Source organism: Ornithorhynchus anatinus, chromosome 2, assembly GCF_004115215.2.
Source record: "Ornithorhynchus anatinus isolate Pmale09 chromosome 2, mOrnAna1.pri.v4, whole genome shotgun sequence".
Taxonomy (NCBI): Eukaryota; Metazoa; Chordata; class Mammalia; order Monotremata; family Ornithorhynchidae; genus Ornithorhynchus; species Ornithorhynchus anatinus.
In genome coordinates, this window is record NC_041729.1 from 35,113,019 (window position 1) to 35,130,937 (window position 17,919).

At 43.1% G+C, this 17,919-nt stretch overlaps 1 protein-coding gene across 1 annotated transcript in view; it reads left to right on the forward strand.

Moving 5' to 3' along the window:
- COPS3 (COP9 signalosome subunit 3) overlaps positions 1–17,919 on the forward strand; it is a 28,966-nt gene that overhangs the window by 6,407 nt on the left and 4,640 nt on the right. The window contains exons 2-9 of the mRNA XM_029058201.2: positions 1,551–1,680; positions 3,459–3,571; positions 3,666–3,715; positions 5,457–5,549; positions 6,638–6,817; positions 12,513–12,653; positions 16,134–16,307; positions 16,885–16,971. Coding sequence (XP_028914034.1) covers positions 1,551–1,680; positions 3,459–3,571; positions 3,666–3,715; positions 5,457–5,549; positions 6,638–6,817; positions 12,513–12,653; positions 16,134–16,307; positions 16,885–16,971 — 968 coding nt within the window. The remainder of the gene's footprint in view (positions 1–1,550; positions 1,681–3,458; positions 3,572–3,665; positions 3,716–5,456; positions 5,550–6,637; positions 6,818–12,512; positions 12,654–16,133; positions 16,308–16,884; positions 16,972–17,919) is intronic.

Sequence of the window (17,919 nt, forward strand, 5' to 3'; positions counted from 1 at the left end):
CCACTTGTGATCTTGCATGAGTCGCTTCACTTCTCGGTGCCTCAGTTTCCGTGTGTATAAAGGGGGGGGTGTTCAGTACCTATTTTTCCTCCTACTTAGACTGTGAGCCCCATGTGGGACAGGGACTGTGCCCAACTTGATTATTTTGCAGCGGTTGGCACATATTGAGCACTTAAATACTGCAGTTATCACATAATTTTATACTCTGCTGCTTCTGCCGCCTGTGATTTATTTTAATGTCTGTCTTCCCCACTAGATTCATTCATTCAATAGTATTGAGAGCTTACTGTGTGCAGAGCACTGTACTAAGCGCTTGGAATGTATAATTCGGCAACAGATACAGTCCCTGCCCAGTGACGGGTCATTCATTCAATAACATTTATTGAGCGCTTACTATGTGCAGAGCACTGTACTAAGCCTTGGAATGTATAATTCGGCAACAGATAGAGACCATCCCTGCCCAATGACAGGCTCACAGTCTAATCAGGGGAGAGAGACGGACAAAAACAAGACAACATAATCACGATAAATTGATCGTAATAGATTGTTAGCTCCTAGAGGATAGGGGTTATAGTAAGCGCTCAATAAATACCATTGATCGATAACTCACATTTGCATTGACTGATGGTTGGAAAGCCGCTTAAAGGCTTGGGCTCCTTTCTTTCCCGCTTATAGAGTAATATTTCTTTTCTTTGCTCCCAGTGTTCAAAAGGGGAAGAAGTTAGCAATGTAAGAAGAAATTAGCTAGAAATCCAATCAAAATTTATTAGTTAAGCGTAGAAGAACTTTTTTTTCTGTATTTCTCAGTTCAACTGTTTGAAAACATGGAACTCTAAAGTCTGGTATATGCTGATGTGGAGAGCACAGAGGTTTTCCCCTGGAGGTGCAAATTATCCGTTATGGGATATTTTATCTATATCCTGTTACTGGTAAAGTAAGATCAGTCATTCAATCAGTGGTATTTATTGAGCGCTCACTCGGTACAGAGCACTGTCCTAAGCACTAGGGAGAGTACAGTAAAATAGAGCTTATAGTCTGTGGCGGGGGGAGGAGATATTAAAATAAATTACAGATATAATTTATGATCAGTTCTGGTAAAACACTTCGTTGCAACCACAGGGAGCCATTACTAAGGGCAGCGTCACATAAAATCTATTAAAGCAGATAATTATGACTAAGTAATTTTGAGGCTTAAATAAGCAGCATAAAGGAGCAAGTCATTGGAGCAGATTTAATACTACCAAAAATTAATGTCAAAAAGTTGGACTAGTTTCAACACTTTTTTTTCCCCTCCAGAATAAGGGTAATTCTAAAGTGTGCTACACTTCCACCTAGTAGGCAGACAGATATAACCTAACAGTCTTGATCTAGTTTCTTACGTTTTAAGAAAGTGTTGGAAATTAAAGAACCTTTGTGTCTTTTTTTTTTTTTGGTCAGAAGTCTATGGGCACTTGCTAATTCATTCCACTTCAGAGTTCTCTTTTTATGATATACTCTTTTCAGGTAGAGTAACGGGCTAATTGAATGCACTGGCATTTCATATTTTCCAGGGCAAATGACCCAGTTATGTGAATTAATCAACAAGAGCGGGGAGCTACTAGCGAAAAACCTCTCCCATCTGGATACGGTGCTTGGTGCTCTGGATGTTCAAGAACACTCCCTGGGGGTCCTTGCCGTTCTGTAAGTGACACGTCATTTCTTCCCGAGAGAACTGTGATGTTAATGTTCACCATCGGTTAATGTGTTTAAATGCCAAAGAACATCAAGGGAAAACTGAAGGGCGCAAAGTCCAGGGAAAATACCTGCACCTGATGAAAGTACTTTGTGTTCAGAATGTTCTTGATGAGGGGCAGGGGAGAATGTCCGGGTACTTTTCTTGCCAGTCGTTTTCTCACTGGGGCATGGAGACCATCGAGTAGGTGGGCTGGCAGTGATGCAGCACACTGGGTGGTGGGCACGAAGATTTTTGCATTACAGGACCCATCTACAGCCATAGCAACGTGGCCTGGTGGATAGAGCATGGGCCTGGAAGTCAGGAGAGCCGGGTTCTAATCTCAGCTCTGCCACGTGTCTGCCGTGAGACAAGTCGCTTCACTTTTCTGTGCCTCAGTTCCCTCATCTTAAAGTGGGGATTAGGACCGTGAGTCCCATGTGGTGCAGGGACTGTGTCTAACCTGGTTAACTTGTATCTTCCCCAGCTCTTAGTACAGTGCTGGGTACATAGTAAGCACTTAAATACTGTTTTAAAAAAAAGGAGGGGGGAACGCAACACGGGGCACATGTTTTGGCCTAGACCCGTAACGCAGCAGACATTTGCCGTGGTAGCCACTGGGATCTTTACCCACAGCGGCCAGCTGTTTTTCAAGATTTGTGCTGGGTCACAGGTCCCCTTGGCCAAATATCCTGGAGAATTCTTTGGTCAGAATCCTTCCCCGATGGTAGTATAGCCCCTGCAGGTATTCCCTTTCTTTCAGAGCCAGCATCCGTGCTCTTTCCATAAAGCCATGCTGAGCAAAGCAGCGTGGCTTAGTGGATAGAGCAAGGGCCTGGGAGTCAGAAGGATCTAGGTTCTAATCCCGGCTCTGCCACCTGTCTGCCGTGTGACCTTGGGCAAGTCACACTTCTCTGTGCTTGTTATCTCATCTGTAAAATGGGGATTAAGAGTGTGAGCCCCATGTGGGATGGGGACTGTATCTAACCTGATTAACGTGTATCTATCCCATTACCTATTGTGGGACAGGGACTGTTGTCTGACCTGATGAACTTGTATCTACCCCAGTGCTTAGAACGGGGCTCGGCACATAGTAAGCGCTTAATAAGTACCATAATTATTATTATATTACCATATTTTCCTTCCTGCTCCTACTGAGTATGTACTGCTTATGTCTTCCGGTCACCCCCATTAGGTAGGTAGAATCCTCAAGGCCAGCATCAGAGCTTTTTACTTTTGTTATATTCTCCTAAGTGCCTAGTACACAGTAGGTGCTCAGTAAATAACTCCGAATAAATTTAATGATGTAGGTTTTAGGGTGCTAGTGTCTTCAGAAGTAAGTTTTACCAACTCAGTTTTTAAAATATGTCCCCAAAACCGTGTTGAGTACCTAAAAACCTTTCCTCGGACCGAGTGGCAAAATCCCATGTCGACCATGAGTAGATGGCTTCGATAGGTGGTTGTTTTTAATGGATGTATTGTTTAAAATTTTGTTATTTAAAGCAGTCATGGTGCTGTACAGTTAGCTCAACTTATTTTTCTACATGATTTGTTCATGCGTATCTGGTACCTTACGGAGCCAGGAATGTGTCTTAATGTATAGGACTTTTGAAAGCTCAAAGTAGTTTTAAAATGTGTTTTAGGGGCTTACTTCTAGTATAGATTGCCCTTGCAAATGCTTCTTTTCTAGGTTTCTATATAGTAGTAGTAAAAAATCATTGTTATTGCTTTTGTGTCTTTCCTCTAGGTTCGTGAAGTTTTCTATGCCCAGCGTCCCTGACTTTGAAACATTATTCTCACAGGTTCAGCTTTTTATCAGCACTTGTAATGGGGAGCACATTAGATATGCAACAGACACCTGTAAGCTAAATATTAATTTGGTATCTTATGTGGGGGTTTTATTACATTTACTGTGTTCTTTTGGGATGTTTACATTTTTATTGTTATTATCTAGTTGCTGGCCTTTGTCACCAGTTAACAAACGCTCTTGTGGAAAGAAAACAGGTAAGAGATTATTATTTAATTTGAAGTTTCATGTTAGATTATTTTAAAAAAACCCAAAACCCACAACTAACGATTAAATTCTAGAGTAGAAGTAATAATACCATCTTCTTATATTTGCGTTGTACTTTCTCCTGGACAACTTTACTTCATAGAGCATTTCCCCTAGCCCCACATATCCTGTGAGAATAGGAAAGTTACTATTTTTGGAAATAGAGCAGAGAGGTTGACTGATTTACCCAGTGTTTCATAGGTAGTAAGTGGCCGAGTCTGGAACAGGACTTGTTTCTCCTGATTTTTCTCCCTTGCCCTTTCCACTGGCTGCCTGTCTAGCTGCTCTTGCTTACTTTAAAAGTTAACAGAATTGGAGATTTAAAAAGTGATCGAGCAAGCTTGAGAATAAAACGTACCAAGCCGTGCATGATTGATTAGAAAAGTATTCCCCAAATCCGTCTTGCTAGGGGAATGTGTGTCATTGAAATGTATGATATGTAGAAGAACAGTTTATGTTAATGACAATCATGTCTTGTTGGTTGTACTATCATCCCATGAGATCTGAAATACTGGAAAATAATTTAGATGGGCTATTGATTCTAATTAGACTAACCAAAGAAAAAGTCACCTCATCTTTGGGTAATTTTATCTTCTTAGCAATTCAATTTCCTCTTAGTTGTGAGCCCCACTTGGGCCAGGGTGTCCAATTCCCATTCTTTCCCAATGCTTGATATAGTGCTCAGCACCCGCTAAGCTCTTAAACAGCATTCCACTACTACTTTAACTGAATTAGTCTTTATGTGAAAATGGCTTGAGGTGCAAGTTGGGTTTTTTTTAAGAAATAATTGCCAGTATAAATCTTTGCAGATTAGGAAGAGAGAGAAAAAGGAGACAGAAAGTGACAGCTGTTTTGGAAGCATGTTTGTCTCTGTATATGTATTTTTATTTGAGTGTGTGTTGGTGTGTGTTCTTCCTAGAAGTGTGTATGTGAGAGAGAGAGACACACACACACTTGAGTGGGAAGATGAATTTGTGTGTGGGAGGGAGTAATCTGTATATTGATAGTTTGTAAATTTGTGTCCATGTGTATACACTCATGTGAGTGTTGAATTGGAATAGGGAAAGAGTGGGTGTTGATTTGGGAGTGGCTAATGGGGAGGGGACTGGGATTTTCCTCCTACCTAATGAGTAGGAGAGATTGGTGAAATAATCTTTTCTCTGCCTGTCGGGAGGTCAAGCCCTGGCCAGAAATCCGATTTCCCCATAGTTCCAAAAAAATGGTCTTCCAAGGCAGTATGTTCTTCTGCCTGGTCTGTGTGCCCCCTCTCCCAAGAACTTCCTCTCTGGGCAAGTGGAGAGACTCCAAACTCCCTCCTAGTCCCTGTCTGCCCTCGATATTGTGCGCCGCCTCCATTCTATTTTTATAAATATAAATAGTAGGCTTTTGAAGAATTCATACTGCTTTTGAAATCTGGAACTACTCTGCAACTTTGTAGAAGTGATTTCAGTTGTTCAAAACCAAGAGCGAAAGGGGTGAAAAGGGTCGGCTTGAGTTATTGTAAAATTGAGGCAGAGAGTCTTCTGGTTGGGAGAGACAGCAGTTTTCCCGAAAGGGTGTGGAAACCTCAGATTCATTGTTATTTAAAGGAACCTATCAATTAGTGTTATTTTTTATTTGTAAGTGACAACATAAGATCCAATATGCTGCCATCTATGAGAACTTATCTGAAAGAGATGTCATTTCTGACAGCCCCTGCGAGGAATTGGCATTCTCAGACAAGCCATAGACAAGATGCAGATGAACACAAACCAGCTGACCTCAATACATGCAGATCTCTGCCAGGTAAGAGGCAATCGGGCTGTGATTTGTGAAACCAGTTTAAAGCCTGCCATTTGTGGGCATTTTACTTGCATCTGGTTGTGTGTCGGGTAGAAGGGTTGGGTACTGTCGTGGCAGATAGTGAAACTTTTTTCATTAGGGAGGTGTTTTTACTGAGTACTAAAAAAAATACTAATGATAGAATATTATCATTAGTATGTAGATAGGTAGAAAATGTACACTACACGTAGGACCGAGAGAAGGGCTTAGACACATGGAGTAAATCCCACACACGGCACCTGTTGCTTTATAGAAATTGTACAGTTGGGTAAATGTGCTAGGTTTGAATAACTCTGATTCTCCGTATTTTAACAGTAGGACCAGAGAACCCTTCCCAATCATTTCTTGCTACTTACTAAGATTCTAATTTACAGTGATGCTCTGCCTTTAGAAGGAAAGCATTGACTCTTTCAGATGTGAACCAAATGGGTTTTCAAAGTAGAAAATCACAAGTTTTAACAAATGATCGTCTGTTTAACCTTAAAATCCAATTAAGATGACAGTTGCCTTCTTTTCTGAGTTTTTTGTTTTTTAAAGGTATTAAGCGCTTACTGTGTGCCAAGCCGTGTACTCTAAGTGCTGGGGTAGGTACAATCTAATCAGGTTGAACATAATTCCTGTCCCACACGAGAGGCTCACAGTCTTAATCCCCTTTTTACAGATGACATAACTGAGACACAGCGAAGTTACATGAGTTGCCCAAGGTCTCACAGCAGACAAGCAGCAGAGCTGGGATTAGAACCTAGATCCTCTGGCTACCAGGCCCACGCTCTATCCACTAGATCTTAATACTTCTGAGCTGTAACAGCTCGACTGGCTAGCCTCCTTACCCCCCCATCTTTAAAGGGAAAACTCAAACATTTTTCTTTAGTAGCTAATCACATACTATTTAATGTCTTTTCTTTTTGGACAAAGCTATGCATTATGTTTAGTTTCTTAAATCAGTGTACATTCGAATGTTCATTTTTTTAATGTCTACACTGTGAATTTGCTGCTGTAACCCAGTGATTTAAACCATGTCTATATAATGCTTTGGTTTGATTTGCTTGTAGCTCTGTTTGCTGGCCAAATGCTTTAAGCCTGCTCTCCCATATCTGGATGTGGATATGATGGATATTTGTAAGGAAAACGGGGCCTATGATGCAAAGCACTTTTTATGTTATTACTACTATGGTGGGATGATCTACACTGGGCTAAAGAACTTTGAAAGAGCACTCTACTTTTATGAGCAGGTAATTATTTTCTCCACGTTAACAGTAGCAGTGAAGGTCACTTTTTACCTCCCTAGTAAAAGAACACAACTTCTTAATAATTACGGTATTTAAGCGCTTACTCTGTTCCAGGCACTGTACTAAACGCCGGATGAATGGGACCATGTGCTAGTGTTCCCAGAACTCTGATTTTTGGCAGATTGACTTTTAGAATTGTATTGTCGAAGCCTGTTTGAGAAGAAACCAAATTTTTCATTACTGAAAAAGTGAATCATTGGATTCATTATATTTTGGTGTCCTTTCCAGTTTGTTAGGTTTTCATTCCGATGTTAGGCATCGGAGCGCCACGGCTATAAACCGTTTGGCAAACTGGAGTTTCTCTGGCCTCGGTCCAGACTTTATAGGTCTTGTTATTTAAATGCATCTAATGTGTTGTGGGATTTCCTGAACAAGTTGCGTTGTGGAAGTTTTACTAAGGGCGCCCAAGTGCAAGAAGAAGTTTTAGCTGTGTAAATCCATTTTGGTGGAAAGTTAGGACGGCTTTGGTGGTATCTGTCTTTTGACAATCTTAGGTAAGTGTACTATTCAAGATGACTTTGTGGTAATGGTTATTATTCTTCATGTTCAAGTTCATTTCGACACATCCTGGTTTACTTTCAGCTAGTCAGATTTAGGCATTTGATCCTCCTCAGTTTCAATGTGCCTTTATATTTTTGTGGATGAATGAGTAAGTTTACACTCTCCCTGTAAATGCATAGGTGATATTAATCAATCGATGGTATTGAGTGCTTACTATGTGCAGGGCACTATACTAAACCTTGGCAAAGTATGATACAACAGTTGGCAGATACGGTCCCTGCCCACAGCAAGCTTTCAGTTTACTGATATGAACAGTGATTATTGGAATATAAATGTATCCTCTCATGTAGCTATCCGTGCTTTTTCTCAGTGTGGCTAACTGACTGGTTAAGCTAATGTCTGACGAGTATGCCTCTATTCACCAGGTGTCCATAAATTGCCCCTCCCATCCCTACTGTCTTTGCAACCTCAGCAACTGGCCCTCTTTAATAATAATAGTAATAATAATAATAATAATAGGGTATTTGTTAAGCGCTTACTATTTGCCAAGCACTATACTAAGCACTGGGGTGGATACAAGCAAATTGGATCGGACACATTCCCTGTCCCAATTGGGACTAGTAGTTTCAATGCCCGTTTTAGGATAAGGTAACTGAGGCACAAAGAAGTGAAGTGACTTGCCCAAGGTCACACAGCCGACATGGCAGAACTGGGATTAGAACCCATGACCTTCTAACTCCCAGGCCTGTGCTTTATCCACTGTGCCATGCTGCTTCCTTAGATTTTTTTCCTTCCTTATATCGTGATCTTAATAATAATAGTAATTATGATTATGGTATTTGTTAAGCGCTTACTATGTGCAGAGCACTGTTCTAAGTGCTGGGGTAGATAGAGGGTAATCAGGTTGTCCCACGTGGAGCGTGACTTGCCCAAGACCACACAGCAGACAAGTGGCAGAGTCGGAATTAGAACCCACGACCTCTGACTCCCAAACCCGGGGTCTTTCCACTCAGCCACACTGCTTCTCTAAGCATTTCTTCCAAGGGAGTAACCCCTGTTTCATATTGGGGTACTCCCTTGTGCCGTCTTCCTTCACTCTCTTTCCCCAATCCGCCATTTCATCTCACCTGAAAGTGACAGAAAAGGTATTTGATTCCCATCCATTCTCCTTGTGTGTCCCACCCAGTAAAAGCGGGCTGCAGAACGCATTCCCTTGACGCCGTCAGACTGATGTTATCGATGTTTGATGGCACGTGGGTGGCCTTCAAATCAGATGTTGACCCTATGGTAGAATTGGATATCAACAGAAGGTTGGATGCTAAAGTTGGGGCTTCACAGTATTGTAGCCCTTTGTGAGCCTCCTAAATGGCACGCTGATATTCATCATTAGATAATCTCTGCTAGTGTAGTAAATAGGGCACGGGCCTGGGAGTCAGAAAGTCGTGGGTTTTAATCCCAGCTCCTGCAGTGTGACTTTGGACAAGTCATTTCACTTCCTCTCTGCCTCAGTTACCTCATCTGTAAAATGGGGATTGAGACTGTGAGCTCCACACGGGACAGGGATTATGTCCAACCTGATTTGCTCATATCTAGCCCTTGCTTAGAACAGTGCCCGGCCAATAGTAAGTGCTTAATAAGCACCATAATTATCATTATTATTATTATTACATGGGACTCACAGTCTTAATCCCCATTTTACAGATGAGGTACCTGAGGCCCAGAGAAGTTAAATGACTTGCCCAGAAATCCATCAGCAGGAAAAAGGCAGAGCTGGGATCAGAATCCAGATCCTCCTGCCTCTCTGGCCTGAGCTCTTTCCATTAGGACTAAAATTCAAGAACTTTCACTGATGCTCTTAGCCACTCTCAGTTTCCCAGAATATGGGAATCGTATTCTCCGACCGGCTTTCTTGTTGCGTGCTCTCAAGCAAGGCTAGAGAGAATAGGTTAAACGTGACTGGACCTAGTATATAGCCCTGCCTTACTGGGTAAAGGAACCCTTCAGTTGTGATGGTGGCACCTATATCGTTGCGGAATAATCGTAGAATCTTGATAAATTTGTCAGGGCAGTCAAACTTCTAGTAGTTGCCAAAGCCCAGGTTCCCTCCCTCCCTACCCACCATCCCTAGTGAAAGGACTCCTCCAAAGAACCAGAGGGTGGGCCCGAGCCTATCAGTCAGTCAGTGGCATTTATTTAGCGCTTGCAGTTTGCAGAGCACTGTACTAAGCGCATGGGAGAGTACAATACAAGAGAGATGGTAAACACAGTCCCTGCCCACAGCTCACAGTCTAGAGCGGGAGACGGACATTAAAATGAATTCCAGATAAGGGAATTAAGAATGTAAGGATATGGGCCTAAGTGCTGAGGAGTTGGGGTGACTATCAGGGAGTGGGGTGAATCTGTTTCTAACAGGATGACAGGGATAACAGAATAACAGAGTTGGTAGTCGCGTTCCCTGCCATTAGCGTGGCTCAGTGGAAAGAGCACGGGCTTGGGGGTCAGAGGTCATGGGTTCGAATTCCGGCTCTGCCACTTGTCAGGTGAGGAGCCATGGTGAAGAGACCTAGGGTAATTCCTCCTTAATCGGTCCTGCTTTTGTTTTACTGTTTTTATTGATGTGTTCTTATCGCCCTCTTAGTCTCTCCCTGTGCATTTGCTCTGCCTTCTGCTCCTTTCGACTGTGAGCACTTTGTAGACTGGTGGTGGTGTGGGAATCAGTCTTTTTGTACCTCTCCTCAGCATTCAGTTCCCTGTTTAGTGAATAGCTTTGCTACTATGAGAACTCTGTTTTGGATCTCGTTGGCAATGATGAGCAGAGCGAGCCTGCAAAAGTTATCAATGTAATAATATTCATTCATTCAGTAGTATTTATTGAGCGCTTACTATGTGCAGAGCACTGTACTAAGCGCTAGGAATGTTCAGTTCGGCAACAGATAGAGACAATCCCTGTCTAGACAATCACAGTCTAACTGGGGGAGACAGACGGCAGAGCAAAACAGAACGAAACAAAAACAAGACAACATTATCATGATAAATAGAATCAAAATAAATAGGGTAATAAATAAAATATTCAAATGAGCACAGTGCTGAGGGGAGAGGAAGGGGGGAGGGGGAGGAATGTTGGTATTTGTTAAGCGCTTACTGTGTGCAGAGCACTGTTCTAAGTGCTGGGGTAGATACAGGGTAATCAGGTTGTCCCACATGAGGCTCACAGTCATAATCCCCATTTTACAGATGAGGGAACTGAGTCACAGAGAAATTAAATGACTTGCCCACAGTCACGCAGCTGACAAGTGGCAGAGCTGGGATTCGAACCCATGACCTCTGACTCCCAAGCCCGGGCTCTTTCCACTGAGCCACATTAATGGCAGGGAACGTGACTACCAACTCTGTTACTTTGTCCTCTCCCAGGCACTTAATATAGTGGTCTGAACACAGTAAGCACTCAGTAAATGTGATTGATCATTATTATTATTAGCAGTAATAACAACAATAGTACTTGTTAAACACTTTCTATATGTCAAACAATGTTCTAAGCACTGGGGTAGATATAAGTTAATCAGGTTGGACCCAATCCCTGTCCCAGGTGGGGTTCACAGTCTAAGTAGGAGGGAGTAAGATTTCATCCCCATTTTACAGTTGAGGGAACTGAGACATGGAGAAGGGAAGCGACTTGCCCAAGGTCACGCCGCTGACACGTGTCAGAGCCAGGAGTAGAACCTGTGCTCTCTGACTCCCAGGTCCGGGCTCTTTCCACTAGCCCACTCTGCTTCTCTAGGCCTCCTGCCTTTCGTTTTGAAGATGCTGTGTCGATCGTAGCTTTTTGGGAAACGTGGCATTTTCTTGGCAGGCCGTAAGATGAGCTAGAGGATTTGCAGGGGCCTGAGCAGGACATCTCGCCCTGCTTGGACACATCAGCCAGGATGCCATCAGATCGGTTAGTTTTTACCACTTTTCTTGGCTCAGACTGCGGCGGTGACATCATAAAATGTCGGTGGGAAAGCTATGTTTTCACACACTGGCCAATTAACCATTCTTGGAATGGTGGAATGTGGGGCGAGGAGATCCTGAAGTGTTGTTTACATCTCTTTATGGTTCCCCTCTTGTCTTGGTTGGCAGGCGTTTATTTTTGCTCCTCAGCGGTGGGGCGAGTACGTACATAGCTCAGGATTGCTTAGAAACCCTTGATAGGGTTTCTGTCTGCCTCACCTTGGAGCTCTTTAATAATAATAACAATAATGTTGGTATTTGTTAAGCGCTTACTGCATGCAGAGCACTATTCTAAGCGCTGGGGTAGATACAGGGGAATGAGGTTGTCCCACGTGAGGCTCACAGTCTTCACCTTCATTTTACAGATGAGGGAACTGAGGCACAGAGAAGTGAAGTGACTTGCCCACAGTCACACAACTGACAAGGGGCAGAGTTGGGATTCAAACCCATGACCTCTGACTCCCAAGCCCGGGCTCTTTCCACTCAGCCACGCTGCTTAATTTGTTCCTTAGCTAGTTTGGAACTCGGATCTCTGGTTGTTAGGGTCTTGTCTCTGCAGGGTGGTGTTGACGTGATGCTCTTGGAGAGCATCACATTAAACCAGGTCTAATGACGACTGCTAGCAGGACCCAGAGCCTCAACGTTTGCTTGGTTGACAGTGCTCTCTCTGCTAATAGGAAGCGCTCAATAAATGCCATTGATGATGAGGGTGATGATGACAGCCATTCATAGGTCTCATTGGTAGAGTCATTTATGGTTTCTTACCCTGAGGCTACTTGGGGGTGTCACGTAAGCTCATTGTGGGCAGGGAATGTGTCTGTTTATTGTGTCTGCCTATGGTACTCTCCCAGGCACTTAGGACAGTGCCCTGCACACAGTAAGCGCTCAATAAATACGAATGTATGCGCACACATCTGTATTGACATACATGCTTATCCATCTTCAGTAAAATGAATTGTGCACTCATCAAAATCCACATCAAATATAATTTAGAAGTATTTGATTTTTGTGGCGTTCAGTTCCTTTAGTTATGGATTTCACATTCTCAAACTGAGTTTTATATTGCGATTAAGATGATTTTGATGTTTCTGGTTATTTCTAATAGCAAGCCCATGTTTGTTCTCATAACATTTTTTGTTTTATTCAGGCTATTACGACTCCAGCCATGGCAGTCAGTCATATTATGTTGGAATCATATAAAAAATATATCCTAGTTTCTTTGATATTACTTGGCAAAGTTCAACAGCTACCGAAATACACTTCACAAATTGTGGGTAGATTCATTAAGGTGAGTCTTTATTTAGGTATTTTCTCATTAAGAAGTTGCATGTCTCCTCATCTATCAAAATATAGCACTCGATATCAAAGAAATTACAGGAATAGGTTTCTGGGCAATTCAGTGGCAGGTTAACTCATAATTAAAATTCACCCTGCAATGTTCATATATTGGCCCTGTCTCTGAGGAACAAATCTTAACAGCGGGTTATAAAATTTGCGTGAATTTCATGTTTTTCTCAGGAACCCTAATGATATTTTACAGGTTAGCCATCATAAGTTACGAGGATTTGATGTTTTCCATTAGTCAGTAATATTCAGGGAGAGTGGCTACCTACTCTGCTATATTGTTCTGCCCCAAGCACTTAGTACAGTTATCTGCACTGTCAGCGCTCTGTAAATAAGAGTGATTGATTTATTGAGTGCTTACTGTGTGCAGAGCCCTGTACTAAGCACTTGGGAGAGTACAGACAAGAGGGGAGACAGTGAAATCAATCACAGATGGAGATATAATAATAATAATGTTGGTATTTGTTAAGCGCTTACTATGTGCCGAGCACTGTTCTAAGCGCTGGGGTAGACATAGGGGAATCAGGTTGTCCCACGTGGGGCTCACAGTCTTAATCCCCATTTTACAGATGAGGGAACTGAGGCACAGAGAAGTTAAGTGACTTGCCCACAGTCACACAGCTGACAAGTGGCAGAGCTGGGATTCGAACTCATGAGCCCTGACTCCAAAGCCCATGCTCTTTCCACTGAGCCACGCTGCTTCTCCATTGTATCCCACTCTCCCAAACACTTAGCCAAGTGCTCTTCATACAGTAAGTGCCCAAATTCCATTGATTGATTGAAATTTTACTGACTGATACGTACCTAAGTGCTGTGAGGTCGGGGAGGAAATCAAAGTGTGTAAGAGCCACAGACCCAGGCTCAAAGATGACACAGAAAGGAGGGCAAACATGGGAACTGTGGGCTTCACTGGGCAAGGCCTCTTGGAGAACAACCAATCAATGGTTATTTATTGAGCACTTACTGTGTGCAGAGCACTGTACTTAAGCCCTTGGGGGAGTACAGTCCATCAGAGTTGGTAGACATGTTCCCGGCTCATAACGAGTTTACAGGCTAGAGGGCATATGATTTTAACAGCCCTAATGTCACTAGCGTTTCTCGTCGCAACTCAACCCGCCGGTTCTCAAAAGCACCGGCATAAGCCACTGTAAATAAGATATCTGTGTTGGGGGATTGCATCCTTGTGCATGCTGCCTGCTTGGCCGCTCTTCTGCACATGGGTCTACCAAGGGGTCCCCTCTTACCCACTTCCCAGCTGGACTGCTGATGAGACTCACAGGGTGGCAGGGAGGTGAAGATAATGGCCCAGCCCTGGAAAAGCCCTTCTGGCCGATAAGCGGAGGCTACCTCAGCTGCAGAAGGGGTCACGGTCTCTGTCGGCCTCTATCATGCGCGATCCCAATTTTTTCACCCTAAAATCGAGGTTTAGTCCTCAGCTCTCTTCCCTGTTCTGCCTTCTGTGGTGGGCTGCGTGATCCAGTTGAAAATGGCCAGTCAGCCGTATTTATTGAGCCCTTACCAGGTACAGAGTACTGTACTGAGCGCTTGAAGAGAATACAACATAGTATAACAGGCACTTTCCCTGCCCACAATGAGCTTAAAGTCTAGAGGAGAGACAGACATTAATATAAATAAAGTACAGATATTTACATAAGTGCTGTGGGGCTGGGAGCGGGGACGAATAAAGGGAATACGTCAGGGCAGTGCGCAAGGGAGTTGAAGAAAGGTAAAAGAGGGCTTAGGGAAGGCCTCTTGGAGGAGATGTGCCTTCAATAAGGCTATGACAATGGAGAGAGTAATTTCTGTCGGCTATGAGGAGGGAGGGTGTACTAGGCCAGAGGCAGGACATGGGCAAGAAGTCGGCAGTGAGACAGATGAGATGGAGGTACAGTGTGAAGGTTAGCTTTAGAGGGGCCAAGTGTGTGGTCTGGGTTGTAGGAGGAGAGTAGCGAGGTGAGGTACAAGGAGGCAAGGTGAATGAGTGCTTTCAAGCCAGCCGTCTGACCCTAGGAATCATTGAGACCTGATTTCTTGTCCCAGTTCTGCCCCTGGTCTGCTGTGATACTGGGAGTGGTCACTTAATTTCTCTGGGCCTCAGTTTCTTTATCTGTAAAAAAAAAAAAAAGAATCAATCTGTATTTCTGCCTACCTCAGAGGAGGGTTGCGAGACTAAAATGAGAAATCATCATGAAAGTGCTTTGGAAATATAAAGACGCCTGACTTGTTCCCTTTATTCATCTCCTCCTCCTAGCCCCACAGCACTTAGGTGCATAGATTTAATTTATTTATATCAATGTCTGTCTCCCCTTCTAGACCATAAGCTCGCTGCGGGCAGGAATTGTGTCCGTTTATTGTTACTTTGTACTCTTCCAAGCGCTTAGTACGGTGCTCGGCACTCATTAAGCACTCACAAAATACGTCTGAATGGAGACACCGTACAAAAAAAGCCAGAGATTAGAGTTGCTTTATTACTTGCTGGCCACTGCTCCCACACAGATTTGGGGTCCCTGCTGCAGGGACCAGAGGAGGTGGGCAGGCACCGGGGACGGCGGGGAGGGATGAATTCCAGGCTATAGAGGTCTTGGGAAGCACTGTTGTTCCCTCAGCCTCCCACCATCACACTTTCTACTCAGCCTTTAAATTCATCTCAGTTGGGGGAAGGCCTGGAGAGGTTTTAAAAAGTTGTCTTTTACATTTATTTTTACCGTGAAATCTTTCTTAATTTTAGCCTGATACCTAATATCCAGGTGGCTTCAGGCAGATGGGGGACAAAATAATCTTCCACTAGGAATTCCTTTTAGAAAATATGCCGCTCATTCAATCACTGGTGTTCATTGTGGCCATGACTACTAAAATACCTCGATTCTGCTAAGGACCTCAGCATTGGGTGGGGTAAAGGGGGACCCATTTCTGTATTTCTCCCCCCACCCCAGATGTCGTGAACAACTTTCAGAATTCCCAAGTACCAGTTCATTGCAGGCCACAGGAAATGTGGGTCTGGCTAGTAGGAAACAACTAGGGCCAAGCTCTTGGGTAAGGAGTCAGCCCTCTGATTGTGCGATAAGGAGGAAACTACTATGTGCAGAGCACTGGACTAAGCATTTAAGATTGTACAGTTATAACAGAGTTGATAAGCATGTTGCCTGCCCAAAAGGAGCTCAGAGTTTAGAGGAGACTAGGTTTTGCTACCACTCCAAAGAAAATTTGAACATTTGGACTGCTGGTAATCTTTTAGGTGCCGCTGATAATTTATAGTAGGCTGGTAGTAATATTGAGGTTTTGAGACCACTCATGGCAAATTAAAATGTAATTAAATGTGTATGTAGACACATATGTGATACAGTATCAGATTCCTTTTTAAACTGTCTTTTACACATTCAGTATGCTTTGTTTTGTTCTTTCTTTTTTTCCTTTCTAATTGTAGCCTCTTAGCAATGCTTACCATGAATTAGCACAAGTTTATTCAACTAATAACCCCTCAGAACTCCGAAATCTGGTGAATAAACATAATGAAACATTCACCAGAGATAATAATATGGGTCTGGTTAAGCAGTGTTTGTCATCTCTGTATAAAAAGAATATCCAAAGGCTAACAAAGGTAAGATTTTTTTTTCCCCCCTTTCTAATTATTATCTAGACCAGGGTTGTCTAAAGAAGTATAGTTGCAAGCCAAACTGTAATGAGTGAATGAGTTTCTACCTTTTAAAAAACTACATTTTTGACATAGAATTGTAATTTTAATTGTTTTATATTTTTCTACAAGCTACTTCAAAGTATCACTCTTTTCACACTTGGCTCCATATTAACATGTTTAATTAAGAAGGACAGTTATAGCCCACAGAATAGATGTGGGCCATATAAGCTGTAATATGCTAAGATCTAAATGTGCACATTTTTTTAAAAAGTTGTGATTCGGAGTACCGATTGAATTAAAGCAGTATGTTAATCTTCGCTCCTTGGAAGAGAGCCATGGAATTCAAAATACGAAACTTCTCGAGTTTACGTTTGTTTTTCACCCTGCTCAAAAGAAAAGTCTATTGTGGCATTTTTTATTCAAGAAACAAGATACACCTTTTAATGATACATCTTAAATAATTGAGTTCGCATTACCAGCGATGCAGAGGAAAGCATGAGAAGTTTTTGATTTTTGCCCACGTGCTCTTTCTGAATTTCAGACTTTTTTAACCCTGTCATTACAAGATATGGCAAGTCGTGTGCAGTTATCGGGACCTCAGGAGGCAGAAAAATACGTCCTTCACATGGTAAGCAGGGACTTGTCATCCCTCAATCACTGAGACACGTTCAGTGGAATAAAGATTAGCTCCTTATGGGGTCCCCAATAATCTTTAGCTTTTCTTTAGATTGTTAGAGAAGCAGCGTGGCTCAGTGAAAAGAGCCCAGGCTTGAGAGTCAGAGGTCATGGGTTCGAATCCCAGCTCTGCCACTTGTCAGCTGTGTGACTGTGGGCAAGTCACTTCACTTCTCTGGGCCTCAGTTACCTCATCTGTAAAATGAGGATTAACTGTGAGCCTCACGTGGGCCAACCTGATTACCCTGTATCTGCCCCAGTGCTTAGTTCAGTGCTCTGCACATAGTAAGCGCTTAACAAATACCAACATTATTATTATTATTATAGTGGTGAAACTATAGTGATCGTGAAAGCAGTGAACCAAACCTTGTTCAACCTCTTATGACACAAGGAAAGTCTGGGTTCCCCCAAACTAATTGGGTCATAAACAACATGTACTGAGCACCTAATTGTGCATGGGGCCGTGTTCTAGGCAGTGGAGAACATGCAGCAGAAATTACAGATACTTGTCGACATCCTTAAGGCACACAACAATCCAATGGGTCAAGACAGCCATGTGGCAGCCATGACTGGCCTCTGGGTGTCTTGACTCGCCCTTGATTAGCCCATGTCCCAGGGATTAGGGGAGACTGTGTTGGTTTTAGCCTCTGACTGGAGCGTTCAGGGTCCCTGGACCCTGGAGGTATTGCAGGGTCCCTTTCACCCCCACCCCACCCCCTGCCTTTTTATGGTATTTGCTAAATGCTTACTAAGTGCCAGGCACTGTACTAAGCACTGGGGTAGAGAAGCTAATCAGGTTGAACACAGCCCGTGTCCCATGTGGGACTCGCAGCCATAATCCCCGCTTTACAGATGAGGTAGCTGAGGCACAGAGAAGTTAAGTGACTTGCCAGAGGTCACG